General features: G+C 39.4%; 1 protein-coding gene across 1 annotated transcript in view; it reads left to right on the top strand.

Annotated features, from left to right (window-relative positions):
- Positions 1-597: 597 nt before the first annotated feature.
- The window catches only part of LONP2 (lon peptidase 2, peroxisomal), a 38,540-nt gene continuing 17,554 nt past the window's right edge, over positions 598-21,583 (top strand). Inside the window, exons 1-11 of the mRNA XM_032122273.1 lie at positions 598-931; positions 1,808-2,042; positions 2,724-2,855; positions 4,129-4,251; positions 5,067-5,227; positions 5,437-5,531; positions 6,777-7,035; positions 12,703-12,844; positions 18,720-18,870; positions 19,543-19,669; positions 20,727-20,860. Of these exons, the coding sequence (XP_031978164.1) occupies positions 699-931; positions 1,808-2,042; positions 2,724-2,855; positions 4,129-4,251; positions 5,067-5,227; positions 5,437-5,531; positions 6,777-7,035; positions 12,703-12,844; positions 18,720-18,870; positions 19,543-19,669; positions 20,727-20,860 (1,792 nt within the window). The 5' untranslated portion in view covers positions 598-698. The remainder of the gene's footprint in view (positions 932-1,807; positions 2,043-2,723; positions 2,856-4,128; positions 4,252-5,066; positions 5,228-5,436; positions 5,532-6,776; positions 7,036-12,702; positions 12,845-18,719; positions 18,871-19,542; positions 19,670-20,726; positions 20,861-21,583) is intronic.

Raw genomic sequence — 21,583 nt, 5'->3', positions numbered from 1 at the left:
TGAAACAGGATGCTGAGCCCTTTGACCCGGAGCACGGATGCAGGAGAGCGGATTTGTGTAAAAACCAACAAAAAATTTGATTTCATTTCGTAACCGTCCCATTTAACAAACGATAAGATTTGTTACGCTCTCCCTCTCCAATGTCGGAGCACTCGTTCAACAGCTCATAGCACGCACCCATTGCCAGTGCCAGCCTGACACCTGCCGGCGGCCGAGCGGCCTCCGGGGGACTGAAGAGGAACCGGCCCGGGCTCGGTGTTTGCAAGGAGACCGGACCCGAGAGGCCCCGGGAGCGGCGGCGGTAGCGATTCGGGAGCGGCGGTGGCGATTCGGGAGCGGCGGCGGTGGCGATTCGGGAGCGGCGGTGGCGATTCGGGAGCGGTGGCGGCGGCGATTCCTGGCCGGGGGCGGCGATTCGGGAGCGGCGGTGGCGATTCGGGAGCGGCGGCGGTGGCGATTCGGGAGCGGCGGCGGTGGCGATTCGGGAGCGGCGGCGGCGGCGATTCGTGGCCGGGGGCGGGCCCCGGCCCGGGTCGGGGGCAGCGCTGCGGCCGCCGCCAGGGGGCGCGGCGGGGCGCGCGCGGCCGGTCCCTGTCGGGCGCCCGTAGGGGGCGGGGCCGTCGCGCGTGAGGGCCGGGCTGCCGTGGCGGCGGGGCCGTCGTGAGGGGCGCGGGGCAGTGCGAGGGTCACGGGCAGCCATGGCGGCGGGCAGCGCTATCCAGATCCCCAGCCGGCTGCCGCTGCTGCTCACACACGAGAGCGTGCTGCTGCCCGGCTCCACCATGCGCACCAGCGTGGACTCTCCGCGCAACATGCAGCTGGTGCGCAGCCGGCTGCTGAAGGGCACCTCGCTGCGGAGCACCATCATCGGCGTCATCCCCAACACCAGCGACCCCACCTCCGACTGCGACGACCTGCCCAACCTGCACAGGTGCGGCCCGGTCCGGCTCTCCCTGCCGCTCTCGCGGCCTGCTGGCCCCCCGGAACCCGGCCCGGCCTCCCCGGCCAGGGCTTCCCGTGGGGTCAGACGCGGGGCCGTCGGGCTCCGCTGCCCTCGGGAAACGCCTCTGCCCTCCGGGAACCCTGGTTGCGCCACCGGCCCAGCGGGCGAGGTGCCGGGGACGGGCTGGCCGGCGGCCGGAGGGGAAGTTTGAAAAGAGACCAAGGTGGACGAGCAAGATAAGACGAAAGAACGCAGCTCTAGGGCTGCGTTAGCTGTTAACCATAGCATTTTCCACCTAATAGGTAACACGGATATTGGCTTAGTTCACATAAAACAAATTGTACTTCTGTGTGGTGAAACTAATATGCTGTAACCCTTACTCTCCGAACTTTATCATATCAGTGGACTTAGTAAGATGTTGCAAGAAAATAACTTCTGTTGTAAATCTGCTTAAGTAGGTACAGTAATCTAAAACGTTGGTTCAGCACAAGACTGGGAATTTCAGTGAAAGACCGTAATTTATAAACACTCGCATTTCCCAGGCCATATTGTTTAAGCAGAAATGTCAGTGTGCCTGTCCACAGCGAGATCCATTATTATGAAGAAAGTACATGTGTTTCTAAATTGAATGATTGTATTACAGTATCTTAGTTGATTTTTCAGTTAACTCATTCGTGTTCAGGTTTTAGGGTTTGGCTTTGTAATATGTGTTACAAAGGAAATTGGGTAATTTGATTTCATTTCACGATAGGAACTATGACCCAGCAGGGTCTTGCAACCTATACCTTGATTGCTTCTGATAAGGAGCACACAAAATGTTCTGTGGAAGGTGACAAATAATACAGGGATTTGATCTGTTTTTAGGATTGGCACTGCTGCCTTGGCAGTTCAGGTGGTTGGTAGCAACTGGCCCAAGCCCCATTACACGTTGCTGGTGACAGGCCTCTGCCGATTCCAGATCCTGCAGCTGCTGAAGGAGAAGCCGTATCCCGTTGCTGAGGTGCAGCAGTTAGATCGACTTGAGCAGTTCACTAATGGCCATAAATCTGAGGAGGAGCTTGGAGAGCTGTCAGAACAATTCTACAAGTACGCAGTACAGGTAATTTGTTTTATTCCTGTGTGTCATATAACCTGTGTGTACAGTTAGGCTCTTTATTTGTTTCCTATCTGCTCTTTCTCCAGGTCCTGTATTTTTCAGCAACTAGTAGAGTTTCAGTATTTCTGTTACAAAATAAATGTTATTGTTACAGCTTAAGGTTTCTGTGCCAAGTTCCAGGGTGTCTATACAGCTCGTTGCGGCCGAGTCTAACTGCTTGTGTTAGTGCTATGATAAGTTGGTGTTTCATATATAGTAATACTGTAAATACATTCGAGTAAAATAATTGATTAATTTTTCTGGAATTTTATAGCTGTGTAAGAAAATGCATACATTGGAAGTATAATGAATTGGAATTTAAAGGATGTATAGAAAAGAGTCATGGGGAAGTTTTTAATCTGGGCCTGTGAGGGAAATAAGAGATGTATGTGTTGAAAAAAATGCTGCAAATAATAATGATATTTTTGAACTTCTCAAACAAGCAGGAAGCTCAAAGTCTTGGTGCTCTATGCTGAGTTAGTGTCTCATCTGTGAACTTTTTGTGAACTTATTTCAGTGGCTTTATGGCAAACTACCTAGACATGTTTCACACTGAAAGATACAATCCTGTTTAGGTCAGAGAGCCACTGAGATAATTCCAAAAGAAAACCAGCAGCCATTAATGTTGTTCCTTGTGTGTTGTAGCTGGTTGAGATGCTGGATATGTCAGTGCCTGCAGTCGCAAAGCTCCGGCGTCTCCTGGACAATCTGCCAAGAGAAGCTCTGCCAGATATACTGACCTCTATCATCAGAACAACCAACCAAGAGAAGCTGCAGGTATCGTGTTCTTCAGCTTTTTCAGTGGTAGTTAGGTGTTGCTATCTTTTAAGAGTAAAGCACTTTTCGATAATTTTGGGATTGCTTACATTTGTGACTGTACAGTGGTAACATTATGCCAGCAGGGATTTGTGTTACAACTGAGCATAAATGCTTGTAAAATAGTTTTACAGTGTTGTTTAAAGTGTTTATATATGCATATGTCAGAACTCACCTTAGGTAAATAGATCTAGTTGGGAAATCTTGGAAATGGTTCATTTTATTAAAAAGTAAGTAGAGCATGGACTTCCCATAGTAAAGACAATAAATCTTTCTTCAGACTGTGTTGAAACTTTGCTTACTTATCACAACTGACTGATCATTTTACATATCTTAATACTAATAACTTCAGAATAATTTTTTTAAAATGCTTCTAAAAACATCTTGAAGTCTGGGTTTCTTTAAATACTGAGACAATGATTATATTTCTGTCATATGTCATGGCAAATCTATGTAAAAATGATCTTTATGGCTTGGTGCTTATTAGTCTGATTTCTGTATTTGCTTACTGTGTTTGGAAGTTTTGCTGCTTATGCTGCACCTGGAATTGAAAGCATGTTAGGTTCTTTCAAAGCACCACAAGTAGAAATTAATGCAGTAATTTGAAGGGGAGGTGTGTACTATAGCTGAATATCCTGCTGGAGGAAGGTACGTTACTTATTAGTGTGTCACTTTTTGTTTTATTAGAAGTTTAAAGAAAAGAGCAACTGGTGGAAGTTGTGGAATTACAGAGGAGCAGAATTCTACCTATTTCCACATATTAACTTCGTTTAATATGAAAATGGAGTTGTGTGTAAAATTTTAAAAAGACAAAATAAAAAAAAAGCTAAACAAAAATGTTAAGGCACAAGGTGATTTTTTTTTTCCTGGGTTATCCAAGGAGATGATGCTGTAACTTTCTTAACAGGGCCATCTCTTTCCTGAGGCCCAGTAGTTGAAAAATAGAATGTTGATAGGTGGTTGCCACAGAAAATGCAACTGAAATACTAAGATGCTTTAAAACTAGACAGGATAAGAGACTTTCTCTAGTTTGAAGTGTAGTTCAGGCATCCAGATCCTTGAGGCTAGATTTTGTGTACTGTATTCTCCTTGCTTTTCTTGCTACCTCTTTTCCTAATCCACCTATTCTATGCCTCTGGTCAAAACACAGTAGCAGTACCTCCCTGTTCCTTTCCCCCAAAGTGAGGATTCATCAGTGTGAACTTGTTGGCTGCTTACAACTCCTTGCTCTTAGATTTTAGATGCTGTTAGGCTGGAAGAACGGTTCAAGATGACCATACCATTGCTTGTTAGACAGATTGAAGGCCTGAAGCTGCTTCAAAAAACAAGAAAGTCCAAACAGGATGATGATAAAAGGGTATGGAGCTTTAAATTTGGGATACTTAAACATTCTAAATAAGTACTAAGATGCACTTTTTAAACAGAATAATGAATGCATGATTTTAATCTGTGCATTTTTAATGTATAGCCATAGTGAGTGATCATAGTCTGGAGCTGCCGAGAACACCCAGCTGGCAACTTTGGACATGTAGATACACAAAAGACAAAATATTTGTTTAAAACTACTTCGGCTTTATTTTAATTTTTTTAAAATTTATTTTTTATGTTAATCTGAGCACTTTGTGACATTGAACGAATGCTCAGATTCGTCTGAAGAGTCAGTGGTATGCACACAGTGAGTTTTGGCCTGTGCTGTGAAAGTGTATTTTTTAGTGATGGCATTGCAGAAGAATGGCAGCTTTTGAAATACCTATAAAAATGTGTGTTGGAAAATGGAGCTTGTTCACCTTTGCTACATCTAACTGCACTTACATAGTTTAGTAAATGGGAAGTCATTGAGAAATGAAAAAAGATAAGAGTGATTTACCTATTTTGTAAAGATTAAGTTTATTCTGCCTAATGTGATGGGCTGCAGTGCTTGAAATACCACAAATAGCTACTTGCAATTTTGTTCTTGTTTTGTGTTGGTTGCTAGTTTAGAGTATATGATGAATTTACTTAGGACATACATAAAGAACTGTAACTATTTAAAGTAGCACCAATAACAGTTTTTGAAGTTAATTTCTGGAGTTAAAGGTGGTTTTGTAATGATTTTCATTCTAAGCCACAGTACACACCTTATTTAAAAAAACCAAGACCTGGTGCAATTCTCTGGCTCTTTCCATTGCACAGGTTGTAGCTATTCGTCCTAATAGAAGAATTAGTCATGGAAGCATTACAGAAGATGAGGAGGAAGAAGAAGATCATGATGATGTTGTCATGCTAGAAAAAAAGATTAGAACATCCAGTATGTCAGAACAAGCTCTTAAAGTTTGTCTTAAAGAAATAAAAAGGTAGGAGGCTTTTAAATGGTGGTTTCTTCCTTTAAAATTTAAAACAAGTCTTGCAGACCTTTTCCTGTTTGGTATATGTTTGTGTTGATTGTGTTTTTGAAATGATTTTAAATCTCTGTTTTGTTCAGTTGCTGTTTTGTGGTGTAGTAGAGTCTTTCTTCGCATTTAATTTCTGATTGGCCTTTTGAATTCCATACTTATATTTCCAGATTAAAGAAGATGCCTCAGTCAATGCCAGAATATGCTTTGACAAGAAATTACTTGGAACTGATGGTAGAATTGCCATGGAACAAGAGTACGAAAGGTAAACCCTTCTATTACTGGTGATTCTCTTGCACAGGCATTTTAGGACAAGTAACTATCATGTAAACGCTGTTACTTAGTGCTGTCTTGTAAAAAAATCGTTGGTATGTTACTGAAAGCCAGGTAAACCATTAGACTTCAGTGAGAGCTGTACACTGAATAACCTGTGTAATTCAGTTGTACATCTGAGAATGTGAATTTAAAACATATAAGAATAGTTTCATTAAAAAATGAAAGTGTTACTAATTATAATTTGTGCCAATATGTATCAAAAATAATAAAGAAATGAGAATCTAATTATTTTTTATATGTCAAATAAAAAAACTTTTGGACATTTCTGTAACATTAATCTTCTTGAAGAAGGTTCTGGTTTATCTTAAGTTAATCAATTTTTGTAAGGAACAAAAGCACAATTGCAATTAATTTTAATAATTATAACTTGAAGTGCAGTAGAAAAACTGAGTCTCATGTCCATTTTGTACTATAGTTTTTGGAGTTGTGAGTAGAGGGTGATACTGTTAATACAGATACAATGTGCAAAAATGGAGAGCGAGGGAAGAGTAGGAAACAAAACAAGACCAACAGACATCTCCTACTGACTGACACAAGTAGGTTAAGTGGGCAGAATGCCTTTCCACAAGGTGGACTTAGCACACGTGCATGTCTGTCTCTACCCTTCTGCTGATATTTGTAGTGATGAAAATTGTTGGTGGTTTGAAATAGAGCCCTGGCTGTTTACAAATGTTGTAAATATTTTCTTTAATCATTAAATTGTAAAAAAATCTGCCTACAGATACTGTGTGAGTAAAGTGTTGCTTGCCAGTCATGTCCTAGCAGAATGGTTTTTTTGGTGGAAGTTGCTCTTGGATCTTTTAAAATTATTCCATGTCATGGGAAGTTTGATATTTTTACTTTAAGCAAAGTTTGTGAGTGTGATTCATGTGATTGCTATTTTGAACTCTAGCTACAGTGAATAAAAACACACATGAATATAGAAATAGAAAATCATGATAATTATTTTAGCCTTGGAAGTCATTATCAGTACTGTGTCATTATCCATACTATAATCTATCTTATGTCTAATTTCCTTACTGCAGAAGAATTGTAATACCTTTGTTTTAGAAAAGCATTGTCTGAAATGTGTGTGTGTTGGGGGATTGCCCTGATGAAGGTGTTTGTTTGTACTGTGGAATTGTTGCCATTTTTAAGGTAAATGTGCTGATCTCTTTGCTGTTGTCGATGGCAGATCGCCTGGAAATCCGTGCAGCTCGGATTGTTTTGGATAACGACCATTATGCTATGGAGAAGTTGAAGAAGAGAGTTTTAGAGTACTTGGCTGTGCGACAGCTTAAAAACAACCTCAAGGGACCCATTCTTTGTTTTGTGGGGCCCCCAGGAGTTGGTAAAACCAGTGTTGGAAGATCAATTGCAAAGACCTTGGGTCGAGAATTCCACAGAATTGCTTTAGGAGGAGTCTGTGATCAGTCTGATATTCGAGGCCACAGGTAATTACTTCTTCCTTTCTTAATCGCAGTTCTTAATCTGCAGAATGTATTGATTATTTTCACTGTTCAGGCAACACAGGCAAATTTTGCTTCTTTGAAACAATGTTAGGTATTTACTGATTTTTCCTTGGCATTCAGTGGTGTTACTTGGGAGAGAATTTTAATGGGAATGGATGTTTAGTGTTGAGGTACAGCCTTTATTCTTTCCTTCTGCTGCTGCCCGTTATTGTCATAGGGAATGGATTTCATCATCAGTCATTTTAGCACTTTGAAGTAAAATTCAGTAGAAAGTCTAATGCAAACTCCTGATTTTTCTGCTTTTTAAGAGGGGTGTAAAGATTTAGTTATAGAATATAACCTGTGGTAGCAATACATTCCTTCATAACCATGTTTGCTGCTGAAACAGGAGGAGAAACTTGGAATGATGTATGAAAGTTGCTGGAGGATGGCAGTAGACTTGTTTGTGCACTGTTTTCCCATTTCAAAAGGAGCTTTATGCAAGAATACCTAAGGTTGCAGGTTTAAAAAGAGAGTTTTGTATGACATTCCTTAGGACTGTTTTTAATGTTGTGTCCCTTTCTGTATCTACTTCTTTTAAACCATTGGTTTGTATTAATCCATTCCTCAATCCTTGCAACTGGAAGTATAATGAATGGGTAGTAAAGATAAGTAACTGCCAAGCATCAGTGCAGCATTTTTGCTTCATTAAACGTATTTTATGCTTATTGCATGCAGTGTAGGAAATTTGGAATAATGAATTTTAGTCAGGTTTTCTTTTAAGTCATATTATTGAATAAAATTTCTCCTTACAACAGTAGGTGGATATTGTGAATTAAAGCTATCAGTTATTTTTTTGATGCCATCTAGCAGTTAATTTTGCCCAGTGGCTATGCAACTACTCTCAATAGAATACACCTGAAATAGAATGTCCTAAAAACAACTTAAAATGTGACTCAACAGGTGCTATTCGAAGTGAAGCCACTAGAGGCTGTGGAATACTCAGCGTTGTGGACGCGAGTAACTTCTTCAGAGCAGAGCAGGATTCGAGCCTTTGTTACAGGGAAATCACGTCTTGAACTTGATATTATAAACAAAAGTCAAACTTTCTATCGTGTGCTTCGACCTCATAAAGAGTACAGACAGGTAGAGTCATGTGAGAGAGCCTCTAAAAAGCTTTTAAATTTGGGTGTTTGTGGCTGTCACACATTTTTGAGGGCATTATTTAGTTAGTGATTCATCTTAGAGGCTAACCATTACAAATTATATACTAAAATGTATTTGAAATTAAATGATGAGAAATATTTGATAAGAGAGTTTATTTTTCACTAGCAAAGGAAAATGTAATCTAGAATTAGCAAGAATATTGTGTGGTTACTCTTTAGCAAGCAAGTGTATAGTTTAAAAATTAACTTAGAGCAGTTGGTACCAGGAGTCCCTTGTAACCAACTGCTTTTTCAAGTTTTTTGTAGCTAAAATCAAACCCACCTGTTGCCTACTGGATTTTAAAGTCTACTTTGGTTTGTTTTCCTGCTTCTCAGAATAAGATTTAATCAGATTAGAACTACAGCTTTTCTGTAGAACTCTGTATTGTCCTTTTGTGTGAATAGCTCCTTCAAGTTATTCCCAGTCAGGTGGGATGTTGTGCATCTGGTGGCAGTCAGAGGGCGGTGGTCTAGAAGTGGAGGAGACACAGACCGTTGTTTTCTGAGTTTCACTGTTGAGTAGGCTGATTTTCTAATATTACACCTTAGAAGACATTCTTTTTCTCCTAAAAGCTCCTTATTAGGCTTTGGGGCTTAAGTTAAGCATGCCATTAACATTGCAGAAGAACAGTACTATATGTACCTACTGATGTACTGACCATGTAGAAAAATGTACTAAATGTACTAGAACGTTCAAAAGGAACTGTTTCAGTTTGACTTGCAAGCAAACAGTGCCTGAAATAGCATTCTCTTGGGCCACTTCAGTGAAGGATGCAGACTGAGAGATTAAGCAGACAAATCTCTTGGAGAGCAGCAGGGTGGGGCGTGGTGTTTCAGTAATTGTGTTGTCCCACCTGACGTGCAAATGGGGCAATTGGAAACGCCCAGGTTTGGCCATTTCACTGGGGATCTGCACCTGGGGTTTGGGAATCCTTTATTAATTGGGTGAAGAGTAGCAAATACTGTTCTGCACTCCCAAAACAAAATCATCCTCTTGGTACAAAATCAGAACTCTTTTATCAGACATCCTTCAGCTGTTGTCTGCATTTACCGCTCATATGTTGTCTGCATATACCATATGTTAAAGTATGCTGGTTTACATTTGTTGTTTACTTGAATTAAAAAAAACAAAAAAACAAAAAAAAAAGCTCTCACAAACCATTCTGAAGGATGACTTAAAACTTTTTTCCAAGAAGCTCATTGCATTTAAAATCTTGTCAGTATTGATATTTTGTGTCACACAGGAACTACATGATCTTCTATGTTGTGTGTTTTTCCATTTCTGAAAGGGAAAGATGTAATTGTGCCATTTATTTATAGTGGTGCTGGTGAGGTAAGTGTGAAGCTCTTCTTTCTCACCTTCATGTGAAGCACTCCCTCCTCTGTTGTCATTGCTTTGCAGTTTCAAAAGCTGGGACAGTTCACTTCTGGCTTCAGCCTTTCCTGAAGACTTGTTTAGGTGCACCTGTTTGAGGAGAGGTGAGATTCCTTGCCAGGACAGCTGTGCTGGCAGAACCTCCCTGCACTGGCCTTGTTGCACCAGAAAAAAACAAACTGCAGGCAGCTTTACCCACGAGAGGAATGAGCTTTGTTACGCAAGTACAAAGCAGAGATAGATTTGTAAAGCCCTTGAGTGGATGCAACCTCTGGCCTTGCAAAAAAAAAAAAAAAAAAAAAAAAAAAAAAAAAAAACAAAAACAACCAAAAAGAACCAAAAAAACCAAAACTGTGACCTTATGCAAGCAAGTTCAGAGACAGTGGCCTTAACTTTGTTATCCTTTTCTACCCCTGCAGTTAAAAATGATTTAAAACTATTTGTCTTGAGATCACTATGAAGAAAGTGAGTCCTGTTTCTTTCTTTCAGTAATACTAGCACTGCTTTAAGGGTTCCAGTTCCTATGCTTTCCCAGTTTACCTTGGGAGAAGCAAGAAGGTTAGATTTCCCAGCTGGTTTTCTTGCATGTTCGAGGATACATAGTGCCTGATGACATACTGTACAACTCTAGCGTTTTGTTTAAAGGTACTTTTTTACTGATCTAAAACTAGATACAAAGATTACTAAGTTGCAGACCTTCTCTCTCTGGTGCTCTCAAGGGTTTAGGGTTTTTTAAGTGTTGCTACACAAGTGAGATAACCAGGAAACTTGCTCTGTACTTCCTGTTTTGAGTGGGGAACAGCTGTCTGTCCTCTGGTTTTAATGCAGGGAAAGAAACTGCATCAGAAAATGAACAAAGCAATGTGGGATATTGTTTTACCTCCTTTCAACTCTAGCAAAAATAATGAAATAAACATCACATTCAGTGATAGTGTTCTCAAACAGTAGTATTTAGTTTCACTAGTTAAAAGGCAAAGATTAACAGCCAGACAGATAGATGGCCATATCTGCTTGTAATTTTAATATATTCTAGTTGGTTTTATATTTAAATACCTGCAGGGCCTGTCTTACCAAGGATTCTTTTGTTGAGATGTGATCTGTAATAACTTTGGAGATCTCGAGTATTTGATTAATAGTATAATAAAATAGGTATTGGTCCATCTGTAATAAATGAAGAGGTATCAAGGATTTAGACTGTTGCATCTGTTTGCCTTCATTTAGTTTATAAACCAGCCTCTTTCTTAAAACTAGATGGAATGTGGATAGCTCAAATTTTTATAGGATTTGAAAGGATCAAGTAAAACTTTGTGTATCTAAAAACACAAACAGGCATTTAAAAAGTATAATGTCTTTAAGCATGCACTTGAGAATAATGTGCAAAGCAAGAACAAAGAATGTTTAATGTTTACCTAATTATGTTATCCTATTACTGGCATAAACTGAATATTGAAACAGTTGGGCTGCATTGTCTCTGACGCATATAAACTTATTCTCTAGTGCAGTGAGCACCTTGTGGTAAAAACAACCCAGAGGAGAACAAAACTACCACCATAAAACAAAACCCAAAACCACAAAAAGAAAAAAACCCAAACCCATACCTGAAAAAAGCCCAAATCGCCCCAAAAAACAAAGAAATGCCCAAGTTGCTACACTGATAAATTTGGTTGCACTGGTAAATTATTCACTTCTGTGAACTTCATCTCTGATTCAGTCTCCTAATTCTCTGATTGCATTTTATAGAATGCTTTGCCTCTCTTGGCAAGGCCGTGGGTGTGCAGATGGAGAAGGAGGAGGCAAGCTGGCTGTGTAATACCTCGCCATGCAGAGTCCTGATCTGTAATGAATGTTACACAGCACAGCCCTCAGTGAGAGCAATCCGCTCCCTTGCTGCAGATTAAGACTATACAAAAGCAGTGAAGTGAGAAACTATTGCCTGCTGGCTGCTTCAGTCTTTAGCAGCTGCCTGAGGAAGGTGGTAACAGGCAAACTGAATTTCTCTTGCATTGTTGGCTGTTTAGAAGATCTTAAAACCTTTTAGTTTTTCTCAGATCTAGAATTAAATACAGTTACTGCAATTTGTTTCCTCAGTGGTTAAATGTTACATGGAACTGACGTCACTGCTGTGTGGTTCGGGTTCTGCTTTTGTTGTTTTCTGGGTTTTTTAAATATATTTAAAGTCATCTCTAGTATCTTTGGAAATTAGTCCCGTGGTATTTTTGGTTGCATCTTTGTAAATGTCATCCTGTTTATTTTGGACAGTAGGAAACCAGATCATATGGCAAAGCAGGCCTGTTCTGCTTATCTGCTTTGTAAGGGTCATGAGCTAGGTACTGTAATTCAGCACTTAATGTATCTCTTTCTTCTTGGAATTTCATGCTCTTATGGCACAAGCAGAAAAGACTGTGATAAATGGAGTAAACAAGGGTTATATACACCTGTGAAATGTAGTTGTGCTCTGTGTGTGTTGTGGAAAAAAGATTTTACTGATTTTGCTGAATAAATTCAAACTCGTCATTTTTTCTTTTGTTGCAGTGTTCAATTTTTCATTTTATGTTGAAACGACATAGTAAATACAATTATTTTTGGTGGGTGTTTATTAAAGCATGCTGTCCTGGGGACATTGACAGTTCAGCATAATTGGAATTTTGGTCTCTTTTGTAACATGCTGTGTGAACTCTGTTGTGATGACAAAATCCCAGCATTGTAATTATGAAAATGTTTTTATTAATGAGGTTCCCAAATCTGCTTCTGCTTGTTCATACAGTACAAGGATGCTGGTACTGGCACATGTAAGACGTCCACAAGCTGTAACGTTTGGATACACTTTAATGCAAATTCTTATCTTTGACGACCTACTAGTTCACCATGGAACTCAAATTTTCATCTGCTGCTATCATTGCTTGTATTAGCTCAGCTGTATATTCCATATTTCTATCAGCTAGTTCCACAAATTTTTGTAAAAAAAGCAAGGACTGTTGCAATGCTCCTTGTTCTTGTGTTTTGCCTGGAGTTTTATTTGTGATATTTTGGATGTTCCTCTCCCTGTTCACCGAGTCACCACCCTCTTTCCCCGTACCCATTCCTTTCCAGGCGTACTTACGTGGGCAGCATGCCTGGCAGGATCATCAATGGGCTTAAGACTGTCGGGGTGAACAATCCCGTTTTCCTCTTGGATGAGGTGGATAAACTGGCAAAGAGCTTGCAGGGGGATCCTGCAGCAGCCTTGCTTGAGGTAAGAGGTGTTTCATTTGTATTTTAAAATAATTAAACTGGACTCGGAAGATTCACTGGACAAAAGAAAACCTGACAGTGCTGGCTTTGGGTGGGTTTCTGTCAATTGCTTGGGCACAATGCAGATGCTGTCACATATTGTGCTAAATAACATATAAGTCTCAGGGAGCTGTATTTGAACACAAGGATAGATTTTGGGCTGTTTTCTATATTTAAATACTGTTCAAGCCCTAAACGTAACTTATTTGGGGGACTTCAAGACGTTGATTTTTAATGATCATATGTTGTTAGCTAAGAAAGAACTGTAGAGGATCTAAACAGTAACTCGACTTCTTCAAGTTTTCCCTTTTTTTCTTGGAACAACTTTAGTGTATTTTTGAAGCTCTTGATGGTACCAACTTGCATTGGAGCTAAGCCTTTTACCTAGTGCATAATATGGACTAGCTGCATGTTCTTTTAGGAGCATTTCTTTAATTAGTGTTGTAAGTAACTTTCTGAACTTAGATTTTTCATGTAAGTCACAGATCCCCACTCCTTGACTGATTATGGTATGATGAGTGTTTGGCTGATTATGGTGTGATGAGTGTTAGCTTTCCATGAGAGTCAGGTTTTCCATGAGTGCTTTTTTTCTGAAATTCTGGCACTCAGACTAAGATATAAATGAATCTAATTTTGAAACACATATTACAGTTACTTTATCACAAAGGTTTTAGAGTTGTCAAAGTTGATTTGCTTAAAGACACAAGTAAAATTCAGGAGATACAATTGAGGACTTTGGTGAATGAGATACTCTTGGAGTATTTTATAAATCTCAGGAGGTGTTGAGATGTTATTAACTAGGCTAGTTGGGCTTTTAGGAGGCTAAAACTGAAGTGATCATGAAGAAGATGACCTGGGCCTTGCAAGCTTCTTGTATCATGTAGAAGACAGCAGTGATGAGTTGTCAGAACCTTCTTCCCCGCTTCTGTTTTCTGGAGTGTGACATGATATCCCAGAACAATTCCTTCTTTCACTGGCTTGTGCATATTCAGTGCTTTTATTCTAGCAGTTTCGTGGAGAGAGGAAGGAGCACCTCCTGAGGTGTGGGGAAGAGACAGAGCATTGCCCTGCCCTGGGTAGAAGGCTGTGTCCATCTTCCTGTGCCAGCACAGATGGCAAAGGAGAGAATGAGGGAGGTGCTGGCACGGCTGGGCCAGGCTGAAGTGTTGAGGCGGCCAGGGCAGATATAGCGCTAATGCACTTAATGGTTTTAGTATTCCTTGTACAGCTGTAGTTTTACACTCTGCCTTCTCTTTTGTGTTGTATCTGGCAGTAGGGACTGCCATGCTCCCACTGTTGAAGCTGCACTTCTTCTGTCATGGTTCTGTACCTGTTCCAGTCAAAAGAAAGGGCATTAGTAAAAAATACTCACATTTTTTGAGCTAGCCTGGCTCACTGTCACAGAAGTGACTTAGGGCGTAATCCTGGAAGCATCGCAGTTATCAGACTTGAGGTCTGGTAACTTTGATAGGTGGGGGTGAAAGTGGTTCTGATAGTATTTGCATACAGAGTCATTCTAATGACTCTCTTGACTGACAGTGCTTAATGCAGCGATTTAAATATGAAAAATGCTACTTAAATTAAGGTGTCATGAGCTCATCTGGATGCTGTATGACATTCTGCAAATAAAGCGTCAATTGACTTTCTACAAACGTCATTATTTTCTTCCTGCTAGATAGTGGAAAATTACTGTTTTGACAAGGGCAACGAGTTCTTTTAAAATCACTGTATGAACAGGCTGTGGTTTGAAAGCTCTGTTTTGATCTTTGCATGTTAACATGAACTAGTAGTAATTTAAATGTGCTAGAAAATAGCATGGCTTCACTTCTTTAGCTTTTAAAAGTGACAGTTATGGTCCTCTACCTGTGCATTTCTCAAGTGTATAGGACACTTTTCTAGAGTGCATGAAAAGCCTCAAAGTGTAAAGAAAACAAGCAGGGTGTGTAATAAATACAAGCATTTTCCTTGTATTATTCACCTGTGGGGTTTTAATTACACTTTGGTGAAAATGTAATGCTCTGTTTCTGAGTTTTCTGATACCTCTCCTGTCATTTGTCTTTTAGATATTTGAATTAAGCTGTTCTAATTCTAGTCAATGCATGGGTAAAAATACCTGAAAATCAAAATTTTCTACTTAGCTGTCTGTTGTTTGCTACGCAGAGTCAATGATTTCGCATTTCTTGGAAAGAGCGTTCTGATCATGAATCTAGATCTATATATTAATACTGGTAATGTTATTCAACCTTTGCTGGTTTTTATAATTTTTTTATAATTTTTTTGTATACTGTCCTGCAGTACAGAACAACAGTATTCTTCTATCACATCAAGTTTGCAAGGGCAAACAAATTTAATTAATACTTGTTTAATTAGTTGTGTTTGAATTCTGGATACTTTGTTGCTGCTTTGAGATGTTTCTGTTTTCCATCTTTTAAAACCACATTCTCAGTGATACTCAGCTCTGCTCCTGCCATGGATTTTTCCAGCTGAGGCTCATAAGGTTCACTTCCCACTGCCTGCCTGGGCTGCAGGCTTTATGTAAGCCCTGCTAATTGACCATTAGTTGCATCTGGAGAAGTAATTGCTCTATTAACCATGGCTGGGCTGCTCCCCTGCGAGATCTCTATATCCCTTTACTGCTGGCTAAACATCCTGAAGCAGGTGCTTTACCTCTTCTAATGGACAGCTCATGTCTGGACATAATACCTTAATTTTCATCTGCTTCTCGTGGTTTACACTGTTGGAAAGTCCATCTGGAATGAGCAAAAGTGGCTGTTATGTTGGAGAGCAAACAATAGTCAGTGGTCACCTAACTGGTACATTTGCTGTTCACACTGCTGCTTGCCTGGTAGGTGCCATCATTAAGTATGAAAGGCACATCCTTTTTTTCCTTAATGTGTAGGTGTGTTAAATTCTTGCTGTCTACAGCAGGGCATATTCAGGAAGAAAATGGCCATCCCTGTGAGCTTGGGAGCAAAGCTTGGTGCTTTATAATTGCTGGATACGTGTTTAGTTCCAATGCTTCTGCAGAGCTGTTGCTTCAGCAAGACAGAATGTCTTCCTATTTCCAGTTACTGTTCATTAACAAAGGAATATTTTAGTCTAAATTTAGATGACCTCTGTTAAAACCAGAAGAAAACAGAAATGGATCCAAGTGCCTGATAGTGACTATTTGTATGCAGGGAAATTAGACCAGGAGCATAGCCAGGCAATGAAATGTTCATGGACTTTATTCTGGATTTTGTGGTAATAAAAAGCTGTTACAGAGAAGCCTTTGTATGCATGTGAGCTATCTGTCATAAATTAGCCAAGATACTTTGTGCACTGAATGTTCTTTTTGTACTTCATATTTTTATGTTAGTTGAATATCTTGGAAAACTTTTGAACTTGAACTTCAGCACTGATACCTAACTGAAGAACAGTTCTATTTGCTTTGGAAAGTCTATTTGAAATACATAGGCAGGACACTAGTTTGTACCTTACTCTAAAAAATAGTTACCGTGACAAAGAATTTTAAGTCCGGAGGAACTCCAGCCCTTGTAAAAAATCTCAGATAATTCACATTTAGATATAATCTGAGTTGGTTTGGATTACAGTTTCCATTATCTTTATTGGCTAGTATTTTTTGCATATGAGTACAGCATCAATATTTTGTGTACCTTTGTAAATCATATTCTAATCACCAGCTTGGCACTGAGTAGGATTCAGAAGGATTTCTAGTTGCAGACTAGAAGGAGAAAGAAACATGCATGTAAATAAATGTGACAAAATGCCAATTTGGTCTATCAGAATACATTGTTTTTCAGCAGCTTTGGAATTAGTTGCAAACACTTCAGCTTATAGACTGGAATTCTGTGGAAATATTGTTATCAGTATAAAAAAAGGGGGGGGGGGAGTAAGTTGAATTAGTATTAGCTGTTTAAATAACTTTTGAAAAATTTGCCAGAGTAGGCCTTGAATGGGAGACTAATATTTGGTATAAACCTACTTGTTTTGAAGACAGTTTGTAGATGCTGTGCTTGCTTTCCCTGTCTGTTGTTGTGTCTCCCTATAGTTTAGGGCTAGACTGTGGGGCTGGCTGAGGTAAGGCACATCTCTAACTGTTTGAATTATTCATCAGTGGACTTGGCTTGTCAGGGTACTTCAAGGCCTTTGCCTTCATTGGTAAGGAAGGGAGTAAATGACAGCAGCTGCTTGCTGAAAAGGGTAAGAAAGCTTTTGAATAGCTTAGAGCCAGTGCACAATGGCATTCACGGAGTTCCAGCCCTAGGTTCAGAATTGAAGCATATGTTTCAGTATGTTTTAAGGTTTCACTGTTAAAGGGAATGTGTAACTGGTATTTTATTGCAGCTGCAATACATTTCTAAATATTGCTCTTAAATCTGTGCAGTACTTCAAAATAAAATTAGAATTTATTCTGGTTTTTGGGGAAATCTGCTGTGTTTCTGGCATTCTGTAAAAAAAAAAAAATTTTCCTAGTTTGTTCTGATCATAATTTTGTCCTAAAGATTTTTTCACTTTTCAAAGCCTGAAGAGAATTTAAGAGTAATGAAAATTCAGAATTGTTTCTTTTATAACTTTCTAAGAAGTTCTCAAATTCCTTTTTTTTTTTATTTATCAACACTGTTCTTGGCTATAGTTCAGGTTGTGCGCATTCATTTGGGTGTAGGCAGATAAATTATTTTGACAGTGGTGCGCTGTTTCTCAGGAGATGCGTGGGTCCCATTATTTGTGACATGAGAATTATTCATGTTGGTGTAGCATTGATCATTCATCATTTGGGAGGGAAAAGTGTGGCGTTACTTTAATGGGATGTGAAGCAGAGGTGGTTCACAGGTGATATGGAAGCCAAGAGTACATTGCTATAGACCGTGAACTTCCCATTTGTGGCAGTGTTAAAAAATCTACAAGACAGTATCTCAGTACCCTCATGTTCCATATGTATATTGAATATTTGTCACCTTATCTTAAATACAGACAAGTGTTGCATTAGCACGCATAAGTAGTACTAAAAGCATTAGGAAGACAACACAAATATTTAAGCCCTAGTTCTACTTGTTCAGTACATTGTTGAGGTTGGTCAGACTGTGTGTTTTTGTTCTACAGTGCTTGTTCAATTTCATCTCTGTTGTTTTGGGACAAAAAAAAAATGATTGTGTTGGGAAAGCCAGGGCTCACCAAGGGTCAGAGCTTGCCTGGGGTGTCATGGGCAATAAGAATTTTTACTCCTTCATCAGTAGTAACAGCTGGACAAAGCAGAAGAAGTGGAGCATGTGATTTAGTGACAGCAGATAAGGCTGGGATTGTGTTCTTCCCCTTGGTCTCACAGAGAGATCTCACATGTTGTTGTGAGAGTAAGAAGTAAGCTTAGAGTAAGAAGAGTGGCCAGCAACAGGTGAGGATTGGAGTCAGGGATTACTTGGGAGAATTCTCCTTGTTTGGAGTCAGGGATTACTTGGGAGAATTCTCCTTGTTCCATGGGACCACATGGGCTGCTTTTCCAAGGTTGCTCTGAGTCCTTGAAGGGTCATTCTAGCATCTGTAAAAGGTCATGGGGATACAGCTTAGGGGAGGTACTTGATGGCTGGAGAAATGCTGCAGCCACCTCTAGAAAAGGTCAGGAACAGCTCATGGGGAAATGACTTTTTGAACTGTACATGTGGTGTGAAATGTAGTCACAGAATCATCCAGCCAAGGCCAGGATTTAGTGATATCCTTAATGTATTTTATCACTGTAAAGTCGGATTTGACAGATCCAAATGGAATATAATAAAGATGTGCATATTTTACTTAACTTGTGGTTGAACAACTGCATGACTTTTGTGTTTACTTCTCTTAAGGTGTTGGATCCAGAACAAAATCACAGTTTCACTGATCACTACCTAAACGTAGCCTTTGACCTGTCCCAAGTGCTTTTCATAGCTACAGCCAACACTACAGCTACAATCCCACCCGCTCTGCTGGACAGAATGGAAGTTATCCAGGTGCCAGGTAACACTGCAGTACTTTCATTACAGTGGCTATTGCTGGTCCTTAAACAAGTTTGGGGTGTTTTTGCTGAAATGAAAGGCAGCTCCTTAAAGAAAGCCTGCCAGGAATCTGGAGTGCGTGGCCAGAATCATTAAAAGGGACAAGGCAGGACGCCTCTGTTGTGCCTCTGTCATGAATAGTATTTATATATGTAAATATTAAATATTTATATTTAATTATATATAGAATATTATAAATTATATAAGAATAATAAATTATATAATATTTGAATAGTATAATAAATTATATAATAATATTTAAATATTCCGTATATTTAGCCTTGCTCTCAGGAAAATTTAGTTTCAGGTCTGTGGTGATACGTGGATACATTCTGTAATGATATTTTCCTTCACTGATTTTTTTGTATTCTAACTGTCTGTTGGCTGATGCATCCTTTTAAGATTTCAATGGAGAAAGGGATCTTTGAAACGCTAAAATTCTGTTCTTGTTTGCGTGAAGTTGTGAATAATCACAAAGGATCATACCAACAGCCTTGTAAATTATAGCTGGGGGAGGGTTTTTGTTAAATTCAATCAGGTAGAATTGTAAAAGGTAAGAAATCTGATTATATTGTAGTGTCAAAGCAAAAAGATTGTTAATAAATACATGTTTGGTTTTTTTTTTTTTTGGAAGGATACACACAAGAAGAAAAAATTGAAATTGCACATAGACACTTGATTCCCAAACAGCTTGAACAACATGGTCTGACTCCACAGCAAATACAGATTCCCCAAGTAACCACTTTGGGCATAATTACCAGGTAAATCTGTTCAGTGCTTTCAGTTTAAATAACTTCTTTTTTGCAACTAGTAAATCAGTTTATAATGTGATAGCACAAACATGTCTTAGTATTGTCCTTAATAGCTTCAGCAGTTCAACCATTGGTAGTTTATAGAATTGCTCTTTCCTTAGCTCTTGTCTTCTCTACAGAATATCCTTTCTGTAGAGAATTCCTTGCTCCTGCACTCCAGGTGTGGCTCCTACTCAGTTGTGCTGACACAATTGCCAAGGCCCTGTGAATAAACAGGAACACCTGAGGCTCCTGTGGCTTCAGTGTGTGAAGCCGTGGCCTTGGCAGCAGACAACATTTAGTTTAAAGAACCGAGTTATATTTCAATCATTTTCATACAAAAAATGGAAATTACCTTTCCTTTTTTTTTTTTTTGTGACTTGATGGGTGCATTTGTCTAAAATTTGGAATTAGGTTTAAAAAATTAAAATATGGGGTTTTTTAATAGCTTCTCTTCATTAGAACTAGGGTTTTTGTTCAACATGACAGCAAAAATATTGATCAGAACATCATTTGAACTTTAAACTAGCTCATTTCCAATGGAAAAAGTGTATTGTGTTTCAATGAATTGAAGTATTTTATGACCAGTGTTTTGGCTATTTTGTATAGTGTTAACTGCCTGGTGCTTCTTTTTAGTTCATAGACTAAAACAAAAAATTCTTTTACAGACAGTTCCTCAACTTCCGGTGAACTATATATTTTAAGTTTTAAAATAGTTCTTCCTTCTAATTTTTATGCATCCAAGAAGAGCTCAGAGCTATTGGACATTGTTTAGCATTTCATGAAAGTTTGGCACCAGGTGTTAGTCATGTCTTCCCACTCAGTAGTCTGTCTACAATTTTTTCAGCAACCACAATTATTTTGATGAAAACAAATTATTGTATTCCTATTTATTAGAGTAGTCCAAGGTTTCAATGCCTTTCCCATCCCATTTTATTTGGCTGTGTGTTTAGTAGGAAAGTGTGTTTCTGTTGAAAAGAACTCCCTGTTGAAAAGGACAGCCCAGCATAGCCATTGTCTCTCACAGGTACACGAGGGAGGCAGGAGTCCGTGCCCTGGATCGGAAGCTGGGAGCCATTTGCAGAGCAGTGGCTGTGAAAGTGGCAGAAGGGCAGCACAAAGAAGCAAAGCCAGATCGTGCTGAAGTGGGGGAAGGAGAAGGTGTGTATCTTTGGCATGTTTTGTTAAAAAGGGAACTTCTAATGTAGTCACTAGGAAGGTAATTTAGCAACTTTTTCTCCTGTTTTATTCTTCATTAAGGGCTCTGTTTTCAAAAGCATGGCAGATAGCGTGACATTATTCTTATGTGCAGTTTTAGTGCTGAATTATGACTTAGGACATAAGTTGAGTAGTTTCAGCCTGCTGACTTGGTAATTGAGACGTTCAGTGCATCTGTTTCATATCTTAGGGATGCAGTTATGATTTGTGTATGTCTTCCTAGGCTATTTAATGCAAATCTTTCACTTCTTGTCTTTAATAAAAAACTAAGCATGGCTGTAGTTCCTGTGAGCTCAGAACACAATCTGGTTATTTTGTTGTACACTAAAAAATTGTCTGCTTGAAGAGCTCTGAAATTAGAATTATTTTTATGTGCCTTTTAAGACTATACTTATTCAAAGTCTCTCAGAGCTTTGGTGACTTCTCAGCCTCAGTCTGGTCTTGTTTACCATGTGCACAGACAATATTTTATCATTCCCAGTCATCCAACAGACTGAAAGAAAGCTAAACACAAAATTCTCAAACAGCAAAACTACTCAGGTAACTGCTTCACCAGTAAGGTAGGTCTCTTTCTAGTCTTGAAATAGAAGAGGGAAGGATGAAGTCAGGCCTATATCCAGGTCATGTGCATCATACAGCAGGTGACTGCTCCCTTTTTCATCCCCC

Source organism: Corvus moneduloides, chromosome 12 (genome assembly GCF_009650955.1).
Source record: "Corvus moneduloides isolate bCorMon1 chromosome 12, bCorMon1.pri, whole genome shotgun sequence".
NCBI classification, from domain to species: domain Eukaryota; kingdom Metazoa; phylum Chordata; class Aves; order Passeriformes; family Corvidae; genus Corvus; species Corvus moneduloides.
The sequence above is the reverse complement of the archived record's forward strand: the minus strand, read 5'-3'. Positions and strand labels throughout refer to the sequence as shown.